This window comes from Elephas maximus, chromosome 6, assembly GCF_024166365.1.
Source record: "Elephas maximus indicus isolate mEleMax1 chromosome 6, mEleMax1 primary haplotype, whole genome shotgun sequence".
NCBI classification, from domain to species: domain Eukaryota; kingdom Metazoa; phylum Chordata; class Mammalia; order Proboscidea; family Elephantidae; genus Elephas; species Elephas maximus.
In genome coordinates, this window is record NC_064824.1 from 63,229,820 (window position 1) to 63,242,382 (window position 12,563).

General features: G+C 35.9%; 1 protein-coding gene across 8 annotated transcripts in view; it reads right to left on the reverse strand.

Moving 5' to 3' along the window:
- Positions 1–12,563, reverse strand: part of LOC126077736 (sodium channel protein type 3 subunit alpha) — a 123,842-nt gene that overhangs the window by 76,702 nt on the left and 34,577 nt on the right. For 6 of the 8 annotated variants that reach the window (XM_049887339.1, XM_049887338.1, XM_049887337.1 and 3 more), the window contains exons 3-5: positions 11,203–11,516; positions 3,726–3,844; positions 2,032–2,121 (exon numbers count right to left, since the gene is read on the reverse strand). In XM_049887339.1, coding sequence (XP_049743296.1) covers positions 2,032–2,121; positions 3,726–3,844; positions 11,203–11,466 — 473 coding nt within the window. In that variant the 5' untranslated portion in view covers positions 11,467–11,516. Of the gene's footprint in view, positions 1–1,846; positions 1,881–2,031; positions 2,122–3,725; positions 3,845–11,202; positions 11,517–12,563 lie in introns of those variants that run through there. The other 2 variants (XM_049887342.1, XM_049887341.1) reach the window with 2 other exon arrangements.

A 12,563-nucleotide genomic window follows, 5' to 3' on the forward strand; every position in this document is an offset into this window, starting at 1 on the left:
TAACACTATTTCTTTAAGAAGAGGGACTTAAATATTCAATTGTCCCCTTTATCTCTTAATGATGCTATACAAGTAAATAATATTTTTATATGTTTAAGTGCTTTAATGGTCCCCTGGTGGCATAGTGGTTTAGAGCTTGGCTGCTAACCAAAAGTTCAGCAGTTCAAATCCGCCAACTGTTCCTTGGAAACCCTATGGGGCAGTTCTACTCTGTCCTATAGGGTCGCTATGAGTCGGAATGGACTCAACGGCAGCAGGTTTGGTTTTTGGTTTGGTTTTTAAGTGCTTTAATAATTTCCACTGGAAAAAGCCCATAGAGAATGTTTTATATAGCTATGTCCATTTGTTAGCTTACAAATCATAACTACGAGTTCTATTAATAACTTGCCTCAACATAAGAACTGGATTCTTTATCACAATAATTTTGAAGGAGCATTTTTAAGCTACTATTAAAAAAACTTTAACCTATTAAATCACTGACAAATAATGGTCTACAAGTGGTGCAGTAAATTCTCACATAAATACATAAAACAGTTGGAAATAAAAGCTGGTAGTGTTTGTCATGATCTTATCTCCCATAGGGTGTTAGTTTTAAAATATATATGTAACAATAAAAACAGCATACTAAAAACTAGAAAAAAATTTTTTTCACCAAAACACTCAAATACCTGGTCATTGTATTATACTATATGAAAAGAGCCTGTATCACCTAAACACATTCTGTTCTATGATAAAATATGTTTCTTTGACACATATAATCTCGTACTTGACTGACAAATAAGGGAATAATGTCATGATGCAGAAATTGCATAAATTTGTGCACAATTTTGCCCAGTATATTGATGTTTTGAAATAATCAAGGGAAGTTTTCTCACACTTGAAGAGAAAACCCTTAGCAATAAAAAAAGACCTTATTACTAATGCTAAAAATCAACAGAAATGCCTTCTTTTAGTTCAAACAGGGGCTGACTTAGTGTCCTCAAGAACTACTTGCTCTTAGACCTTTCTTCTTACATTAAAGTACTGAATCAAGTGTTTTATTTTGAAGGCATCATACAAATGCTCCCAGGGCTTCCATCCCAAAGGAGAAAAGGTGAAGCTCAGATCTAAGGCAGCAAAGGTCTGTTGCTGTTGTTAGGTGCCAGAGTCAATTTTCAACTCATAGCGGACCCATGTAACAACACAGGACTGCCCTGTAGGGTATTCTAGGCTGTCATCTCTAAGGGAGCAGATCACCAGGTCTTTCTCCCATGGAAGCTGTGATTTTAGATGCAAATGTTGGTAGAGGTTTAACTGGGTCAGTGTTTTTTTTTTTTAATTTGGGGTTGTTATTGTTTTTATTATTGCCCTGGTTACAAAGTTTCATTAGTTTTGAGTGATCTACCCTTGATTATTTTTCCCCTTAAGCCCTATTATTTTAAGCACAGTTTTGCAGAAGACATTTTATTCTTTTACAGAACACATCTATGGTGTTTTAGCATACATGCTGTGTCTAGATAACCTACCTATCCAAATATAACCCAGACATCTAAATACCTCAAACAAATAAATGTGTTTTTCCTAAATATAACAGTAAAACATATAACCAAAATGTCTAATATAATCCTATAGAGCTAAACACCTAAATCTGTTTTACTATAACAATAGTAATATATTAAAAAAATAAAATAATAATTTAATTCATCAAATTACTCAAATAGTCATTGTATTATATTCAACATACATGACTATGATTGAGCCTTAACTTGTGGGCTAAATGATTGGTTTAGTTTACCAGCTGGCATATACTAACTTACAACCTTTCTTAAGCAGATATTATCATTGACTTTCTTGAAAAAATACTTACCTCATTGAAGAAAAACTCCCCCAAAGAAGTACCCTTGTCATCTTTCATATTATGGAATATTTTCTTAGACAGAAGTGTTTAGCCTGACTTCAAAAAGTGGAAACCTTAAGTCAGACCATAATATAAGGAAATTGCTAGAGAATTTGAGTGTGCATTTCTCATTCCAAGAAGTCATTCCTACTTACTCTACATTCTTTGTCCAGTCTGGAGGGTTGCTCAAGGTCATAAATACACAGTTGGTCAAAATAGTGCACATGATAAGCATGCTGAATAAAGTAGATTATAGTTAAGGAATAAAATGCCAGTACATTATCATGGCTATTTCAACTTGTCCAATACCAAAAAAAAAAAAGTATCAATTAATATAGGTTAACTGTGAAATTAGTTTTACTTGTTTTAAAACAATGGTAAAATGAATAAGAAACTTCAAAGGTAGTCATATATTCTTAGTACACTCTTTTTTCTTTTTATGTCATATCTTCACAAAACTGAATTTAATTGAGAAAGAGCTCTACCTGAAGTAAACGGGATTACTTTGCATTCCAATCAGTTGTTGAAACAGCACAGCAAGAGAAATGACTATTGAATAGTAAATTCATTGTATGATGTAAGTGTAAAGTTGTATTGCAGATATAATTTAAAATTTCCATTGACTCACAAAAGGTTACTGAGTATAACATATAAATGTATAGCCATATGTGTAGCCCAGTATATTAAAGATTACATTGTTATATATATTTTTTTCTTGTATAGCTGAGAATTCCATAGAAAGAGACTCAAGTAGCTTCATAGTGATGTAACTTGTTCTTTTAGGGTTTACAACACAAGAATAAAGGGAGTTACTATTTTTGCTGGTAAGTTAGTATTATTTCTGCCTTTTTATTTTCACTTTAGTCTGTGGGGAAATTCAACAAGTCATCTAGTTATCTTCCTGTGCCTAGTCCACACCATACCTGAACCATTCTATAGTTACATACTAATTCTGAAGCCTTTCTGAGAATAAAACGTATAATTTTTCATGCAATCTCAATCCAGACTTCACTGCAAGGGAGCTTATCTTTATTTTGAGGTAAATCTTTTATTTTAAAGTGTGAATACTTTCCAGCATCAAGCCACAGAATGAGAGAATCCAGATGTATCTGGAAAAGTTACTAGAACCATTCGCCCTGCCTCTAAGTTAATCAACTGCTTGCCCATCTATTCGTTCACTTTTCATCTAGGCTCCTTTATCACTTTTGAAACTGCCTTTATACAATGTTCATTCCTGAACATTGACTTAGAAGATCTTTTTTATTTTATCATCACTCATATGAGAAATTTCTTATAATCCACACCAATTCAGCCCTTTTACATACACTTTTCACTGTCATTGTTACAGTTTGAAGTTCAGCAATTTTTTAATATATATTAAAAACCAGGTACAGAGGCACATTATAGGAGCTTAATAAATATTTACCAAATGAATGAATTAATGAATGAGCCAGGTGCTAGAGACACAGAACCAATTAAGGCACAAAAGTTCAAGCATTTGATAATACAGATGATAATACCAACACCCACAGACATGTTTCCTAAGCAGCGGTTATGTGTGATCCACCTGGGGTTAAAAAGTCTGAGGGAGATCTGCTATTGTTCCTACTACCCAAATGGGTTTCATCTATAGAATCACAATCATGGTTACAAGTTTTATTATTACAAGTCATAATAGTCATTCTATAATAAACTTCTTATAAATAGCAGAAAACCAATAAGCACAAATTAAACTAACAATGCTACCATTATTTCAAAGAATATTATAAATGTTTAAAAATAAGAATGGCATTTTCTTTAAAACCAACTGTTAGAAATGGCATTTAGACAATTCACATGAAAAGGATATGAATGTACCAAAATCTTAATAGCAATTTTCCTAACAGGGTTTAGCGGAGTTAAAATATACAAGGCAGAGGTGGCACTGAATCGGAAAATTGCCTTCCCTTTATTCAATACTATAAAGGTCTGAAAAAGAAACATGAGAAAGGAATTACTAAATTAGACATGTGGCTTATCTGAAGAGTTTACATACATGAAGAACTTTTTTACCTGGTTTGTTCAAACTAGTTTGTTTAAGCCAGTTGGTATATCATAACTATAAAGATGTCAGATGTTTCTCCCCTAAGTTAACATATAGCTATAAATAAAGATATGACTTACTATTTTCTAATCTGTCTCTAAGGTTCCAACTTACTGATACAAACTAATGGTCCTACACAATTTTTTTTTTTTTTTTTACCAAGTTGTAAGGCAGCTTTACAGATTCCAAATCTAATTAAAGCTTTCCATCTGTCTCCAGTTTTGGTAACTCTTCAAATTATTCTTTACATACTGCTATAAATAATCTTTTGTAAATATTTTAAATACATCAAACCTTTTAACTCCTAATTTATGATGGCTTTCTATTGTTCCCGTAGTATTTCTCCCTGTGTTGAAACCGATAACCTGGTTTTGCTGAGTCTATAGATATGCTTGTAACGCTGAGAAGGGGCAGCTGCACTGAAACTTAGGCTAAAATACATCATTTCTCAAGGCATTTTGTATGTAAAATCCTATGATCTGAAATCTACGATCATCAATTTAGCATTTAAGCTAGCTACCCAGTGACTACCTGCCACATCTCTCTAGGATCATCTTTTATTTTATCCTATCAGAGGCATTTCTGCTCTAGCCAATTCAATGCACTGGCCAATCACACACATAATCTGTCAATCTCCCCCTCTGTGACACTGAAAATAATGAGTTTTAAAGAATCCTAGAGTGAAGTGGTACCTAAGAGGTCATCTAATGCAAACTCCCTCCCATTTCACCTCACAGTAAGTTTCCACTTAGAATGACCCACTATTATATCATTGTTTCTTAGTCATGACTGCCTATTTGAATCTCCTCCTGGGGAGATTTTTAAATTGCCAGTATATTGGTTCCCAGCCCAGATTAATTCAGAATTTCTGAAGGATGGGCATAAACATAAACCTGATTCTGACTCATAGCAACTCTATAGGACAGAGTATAACTGCCCCATAGGGTTTCCAAGGATCAGCTGGTGAACTCGAACTGCTGACCTTTTGGTTAGCAGCCCTAGCTCTTAATCACTGTGTCACCAGGGCATAAACATGGATATTAAAAAAAAAAAAAAAATCCCCTCAGGTGATTCTAGTGTGCAGCCAGGGTTAAGAATCCCTGCTCTCTGGAAATGTCCTTAGCCATCAAAATCACCTCCTCCATCATGTCTTTCCAGATAAATCACACTGCCTTTTGATCACTCCCTAATTGTTTTCCTTTACCAGTAAGTCTTAGTATATTAATTTGCACTCATTTACATGTTGCTTGTAATTATAGTCAAGTAGCAATTTACTTGTAGGTTTTGTTCTTCTGAGAACTAGGCCAGAAGTTGTTATAAGCCATTGAGCATAGAGAGCCTGTAATCTACTTTTTCTCCATTTTTTTCCCTACACTATTTAATAGCTCAGTTTGCAAATAAATACTTTTTTAAATTAAATATGGATTTACCTTTAAGGTGCCATTTACCTTGAAGACATCTATTTTATATATCCATTGTTTCACCCTTTAACTAAGGGCTAGACCCCATACATTCAGGTTCACTGATAAAAAGCTCTATTTGAATAGGTAGAAATATTTATATTGTGAGTATAAAGGGCAGGAAAAATACTTTCTCTGCTCTTTGCCATTTTGTGTCTAAGACCATGGAACCAACCATTAGTTAACCAACCATTTTCTGTAAATGTCACATTTGCAAACTCTTCTTTACTAGCAGCAGGATTATTCACAAGGGACAGTTGACACTGGAAAGACTTCTTGAAGCATAAAAGCATTAAGGGTTGTTTTTTTTTTTTAATTCATAGGATTAGATTATTTAATATTATTAGTCAAAAAATGTAGATCTGTATAGACATTCAGTGTCAGCAGTAACATACAAAAGTTCACCACAATTTAAGGTGAGTTTATTCATGTGTTTTTTTGAAATAATTTCCCTTAAAAAAGCAATTGATACTTGCAACATTTGCAGAGAATTTTGTTCTGAAAGATCTCCAAAAGCAGAGTGAACATTTTTTACTCTTTAAACCTTGAACTTTCTGCTCCTTCTGCAATATTAGCCTTGGTGGTACTAGTGGAATTAAAGCTGACATGCCAAGGACATCTTCACTGAATTTACAGGTTGTCAGAGTCGACTCAGCATTAATGGGTTTGGTTTTGTTTTGGTTGGACAGAGCAGGCTTTAAGAACACAATCCACCTTATTTCTGGAGAATAACAACCTGATACAAAGAAAACCTTGAGTTCTGAGAAATGAGGAGTAACATAATTATGTCCCTGTATAGTGAAGGTATTACAAAAAAGAAGTTTGAAATTTGGGACTCCGCTTTTATTGAGAGATGTACCTAATCTGAAAATTACCTGAGAGGCTGAGAAATGATTGGGGGAGGGATACATAACGCCAATTCCAAAGTTTGGTTTCCAAGTAATGAAAAATAATGATGTGACTTAAAAAAAAAAATCACTACATATTGCTAATAAGGTCAGGAATGCTATAACTGGCAGTATGTTAAACTGGCTATTGTCTACTCTCCAAGACCGCTTGCTTCTTTTTCCCAAATAAATGCATACCTTACGAGTTCACTAGAATTTTTACTACTGGAGACAAAGGGTAGGTTCACCTCAGTCAGAGAATTTAAAAAACGACACAACCGATTTTTTAACATTCCCTTTTATTGTACAGGCAGTCCCCAGAGTATGGATGAGTTCCATTCCTAAATCGGTCTTGAAGTCAAACTTGAATGCGAGTCACAACATTTAGGTACGGTTCATATCTAACACCAGTTAGTCAAATGTTTATATATATAGTGTACCTTTCTATGCATAAAAACATTAAAGAAACACTTCCAGGTACACTAAAACATCTTTAACATAATAATACAGGGACAATAATAATAATGTTTTGATGTGTGTCACAAATTAATGCCCATTTGTTATTAAGAACCATTGTTCTTTGAATTTCTAATATAATAGGCTTTATGGGGTAGGTTTACAATTATAGGTTGTACGTGAGTCGGACATTCGTAACCTGGGGACTGCCTGCATTAATAAAAAACATGTATAGTATTGTTTAGTTAAGTGCTACAGCTGTTAACCAAGAGGTCAGCAGTTCAAATCTGCCAGGCGCTCCTTGGAAACTCAATGGGGCATTTCTACTCTGTCCTATAGGGTCGCCATGAGTCAGAATCGACTCGACGGCAGTGGGTATAGTTTTATTTAGTAGTTAAGAGCTCTGGTTCTGGAGGCTGACTGACTGGAACCTACCACTTATGGGAATAGGACCTGGAGGAAGGTACTTGACCATTTTGGGCTTCATTTCTCCATCTGTAAAATGAAGCTAATAGTATTACTTGCCTCACTGGTTATTTGAATATCAAATGATTTATATCACTTAAAGCACTCAAACAGTGCCTGACACAGTATGAATTAAAAAAAATGCTAGCTATTATTATTACTGTCACTATTCTTAAGCTATTACCCTGGTAAATGCCATTAAAAATATATCATGATATTACTCATCTAATTAACTATGTAAAATGTATCCTTAATTAATGGCAGCAAACAGGTATACAATGCCTTGTTGTTGTTTTTAGCTGTCATCAAGTCGATTCTGACTCTGACTCATGATGACTCCGTGGATGTCAGAGGAGAACTGGGCTCCATAGGATTTTCAAGGCTGTGACCTTCCAGAAGCAGATCACCAGGCCAGTATTCTGAGGTACCTCTGGGTGGGTTCAAACTGCCACCCTTTTGGCTAGTAGTTGAGCGCTGAACTGTGCACAAGCCAGGGACTCCTATAATGCCTTACAGTTTTAAAAGTGACATTTACTTGCATTATTCCATATAATTAACACAAACTTCATAACCAAAAAACCCAATGCCATCGAGCTGATTCTGACTCACAGCGACCCTGTAGGACAGAGTAGAACTGTCCCATAGGGTTTTCAAGGCTGTAAATCTTTATGGAAGCAGACTGCCACATCTTTTTCCCATGGAGCAGCTGGTGGGTTTGGACCGCCAACCTTTTGGTTAGCAGCCAAGTGCTTTAACCACAGCATCACCAGGGCTCCATTTTTAAATTCCAGCATTTCTTCCATTAATTCCTAACTTACTTACATTAACTACTAACTATTCCTAACTAACTACTCCCAGCTACGTCTCATATACTTCGGTCATGTTGTCAGGAGGGATCAGTCCCTGGAAAGGACATCATGCTTGGTAAAGTACAGGGTCAGCAACAAAGACCCTTAACGAGAGGAACTGACACAGTGGCTGCAACAATGGGCTCAAGCGTAACAACGATTGTGAGGATGGCGCAGGACTGGGCAGTGTTTCATTCAGTTGTACATAGCTTTGCTATGAGTCGAAACCGACCTGATGGCACCTACAACAACAACAGCAACCCTAGGAATCAAAAAACTTCCTTTATCCTCAATGAAAAAAAAAAAAATAGCACTTTAATTTTCATCCTTATAGATAGTTACTAAGGGAAAGCAGTGAAGCTAACTGTTAGGAGGCTGGCTAGATGTTTCCCAAGATGGGACAAGATCACTAATAATAAATCAGGGTCCAGGTCTGGCTCGCCTCCATGAAGGCAATTAAAACCGAGTTCGTCAGCACACAGAGAACAAGCTGAAAAATCTGATGTATAAAATCAGGATGTCAATGTCTTCATTTACAATGAGATATATCACTATCACATGAACTACAGTGATCTCATCAGCACAATCAACACATTCTCTCCTTTAAGCAGATTTGTACGGAAAGACAAATTATAATCACAATGTTCCTTGCTAAGGGCGGAATCCCAGCAAGCTGCCCTCCTTAGTCAAATGATGGGGAACGTTTAGTTAGTAAGCACCATGTAGCTCTCTCCAGAAGGAAGTGACCTTGACTTTCAGTCCTCCTGCTAAAGGTCTGTCTAAGGTTTCTCTCCCTTCGGAAATGCTAATATTTTATCTTTATTATTCTCCCCCTTTTTTTTTCTTAATGCTTCCAAGTTGATCAATTCCCTTTCTTAAGGAGACTTCTTTTATTTAAGTAACAAAAACTTTTAATCACTTCAAAATAAACCATGCCCCTGTCTTTAGAGGATATCTTTGCAGATATTAACTTTGACTCAATATTTCTCAAAGGAAAAATTTTCCCAGTGTCTTGGGGGATGTCTCACCATTATCATTGTGTGTGTGTTAAATCATACAGTAACTAAATTTCAAAAATTTCCTTATCAATTCAATACTGAATTACTGGAATAAATTATTCTTATAATTATATAAATACATATTAAATACCACCCCTCATGAAACTAATGTCCCTGGGTGGCGTAAACAGTTTCCACTTGACTAAAACCAAACCCGTTGCCGTCGGGTCAATTACAACTCATAGCGCTGGGGGAAAAAGAGGCCTGGAGACCTACTGCCATAAAGATTACAGCCAAGAAAACCCTATGAAGCAGCTCTACTCTGTACCACATGGAATCACCACGTGCGGAATCAACTCAACGGCAACACCTTTGATTTTTTTTCATGAAACTAGCTACAAAGCAGAAAAGAAAGAACCTGTTTTTTAAAATTAGTTCTGTGACTTTAAATAAAGTATTTTAGAGCTTTGCTACCCAAAACGTGGCCCAGGTACCAGCACTATGGTGTCAACTGGGAGCTAGTCAGAAATGCGGGATCTCAGGCTTCATCCCCAGACCTACGGAATCAGAATCTGTATTTTAACAAAATCCTCCAGTGATGTGTATGGACTGTGCATGCAAGTTTGAGAAGTGCTGCTTTAGAGCAACAGGGGCTAGTTTCATGTCTGATTGGTTAACTGTCATTTCTTTTAGCCATTACCAATGATATAAAGTTAGAAGGTCTGGCTGCACGACAGTTAAATGCTCCACTGCTAACTGAAAGTTTGGCAGGTCAAACTCACCAGCAGCTCTGCAGGAGGAGACTTGGCGATTTGCTTCTGTAAAGATTTACAGCCTAAGGAACCCTATGTTGCAGTCATGCTCTGTCCTGTAGGGTTGTTATGAGTTGGAATCAACTCAATGGCACACACCACCACCACCAATCTTATAAAGTTAAATTGTATTTTGCTTAAAGAAGGCAATTTCTTGAGCCATTGTTTTTAAAAGGGCTTGTTTCAATTAATAAAGATGTTCAAAATTTTCTTTTACCTATAAGCAATCAACTCATGGTGATATTAATTTATCCTTAGTTTACACAGACCTGTTTTTATGTTTGTGAATGTGAAATATAAATTGTAGTATTATAAGATGCCAAAATATTCAATTAGAAAGCGTAAAGTAGTCTATTACCCATTTTTTATATTTCCTATAACATGCATCTGGTTTAACTACAAAACAAGTTAATTCTGACAGAAATATATGGTTATTTTAGCATTTGGGATACATGGTCAAAATTGGTAACTTGAGTCATATGTGGATGGAGAAAACTTGAGTTTGTTTTCTAGTCTTGATTTTTTTTTTTCCTCAGGGTGATGTTTTAACAATATGTAGGTGTTTCAGAATGTAGCCTGTGAGAAATTAAATAAGGTGAACAGAAACTCCCAATTATATTCCAGGTTAATGGACAGAAAAAAAAAAAAAAAAATCTCTGGGAGAACATGCTTCACAATGTTTTAGCTTCCTATTTAAAAACAAATAGTTGACATCCAGTCAATTCTGACTCATGGTAACCTTATGTGTGTCAGAGTAAAACTGTGCTCCACAGGGTTTTCAATGACTGGTTTTTTGAGGCCGTTCTGGGTGGACTACAAGCACATTACCCGTTTGCACCACCCAGGGACTCCTAAGCTAAATAGAAGCTTATTTATTACCCTCTAAAATATGAATCTATTGTTGAAGAAATCTAAAGCCAAAACAAGAACACAAAAATAAGAAGTATAATACCTGCCCCTGACTCTTTTTTGCATTTCTATTGTTCTCTTGTCTACCATGTGCTCAAATGTGTCAGCAATAGCAGATATTTTGCTTTGTTGATGTCAGTTTTAATTTTAACCATCTCAATTCCTGTGAAACTAGAAATTGGTCATCTATTCATGCCTCTTCACTGTAGCCATCTATTGACTTCTTTTAAATGTTTCTGCTTATTATACTATGCTTAAAGTAAGTGGAAATAAAGATTATTATGAAGTCTTTAGTAAGAGGAAAAATACGGTGCAGTATATATACAAGCCCCAGAAAATTATATTAACTGTTTAATTTAAAAAACAAACAAAAAAAAAGGCTATAGGAAGTATAAAATCAACACTCACTTTCTTATGGATATAGTATGGATCCAGGTCCTCCAGCGGCTCTGACACCAACTCTGGAGGAATGTCTCCATAAATAAATGGAAGGTTCTTTCCAGCTTCCAAGTCACTATTTGGCTTTGGTTTGTTCTCATCATCGTTGTCTTGCTCTTTTTTGGGTTTCTTGGCTTTCTCTTCGGCAGCACGTTTCTCGATAGCAGCAAGAGATTCTCTAGTAAAAAGGCGGAAGCTTTCAGGTCCCGGGGGTACCAGCAGAGCCTGTGCCATCTTTTCATCCTGCACATTTAATTACGTTTAGCTTCTTGCATAAGAATTGCCTACGATAAACAAGAGGCATGACAGGAAAGCAAGTGATAGAGAGGGAATAAGAAAGTCAACCAGGCTATCATTCGGTCTCTCTACTAGTAAGCTTTTTTTTTTTTTTTAAGCTGTGAACATTAACTAGTGCTTTTAGTCCTTCAGGAAACTCTGGTTTCACAGTGGTTAAAGTGCTCAGCTGCTAACCAAAAAGGTTAGTGGTTAGAACCCACTAGCTGCTCCACAGGAGAAAGATGTGGCAGTCTGCTTCCATAAAGATTAAAAACAGCCTTGGAAATACTTCGGGGCAGTTCTACTCTGTCCTATAGGGTTGCTATGAGTTGGAATCAACTCAGTGGCAGTGGGTTTTAGTCCTGCACTGCATATTTTTACTCATTCAATCTAATTTTCAATAAGCCAACCTTATAAATTTGTCAAAAATCATCCCGAGATCTTTGAGTCAAGATATATTATTATTTAAAACAAAAAAGACCAAACCAGTTGTCATTGAGTTGATTCTGACTCATGGCAACCCCATGTGTGCAGGGCAGAACTGCGCTGTATAGGGTTTTTAAGTGTGACCTTTTGGAGGCAGATTCACTAGGCCTTTCTTCCAAGGCACCTCTGGGTGGGTTTGAACCACCAACCTTGTGATAGTAGTTGAGTAGTTAACCATTTGTGCACCCAGGGATGCATATTATTATATACTTTTGGTAAAGAAATGCCAATAATGCTTGCCAATGAAATTGCTTAACTACTCATTATTTCTCTCTTTTTTTTTTTTGCCCCATAACTTACTAACTCCCAAAATAAAAGAGTACTGGTGACAATGAAATTATTGTGGTTAATCTCAGACTCATAAAATCTGAAAGTCACCTAACCAAATCGTTTCTGGTTGTCAGCATCATTGACAACTTGTTTTCTAGGCACGTTCTAACCACCAGCTGTGACAGTGAACTCTGCCACCAGAAAAATCTATCCACCTTTAGTAAATATTTCCTCTCTCGTATTAAGCCAAACTCTTGTTTCCATTTAGTTTTCACACTTTGAATCATTTTGAGGCACCT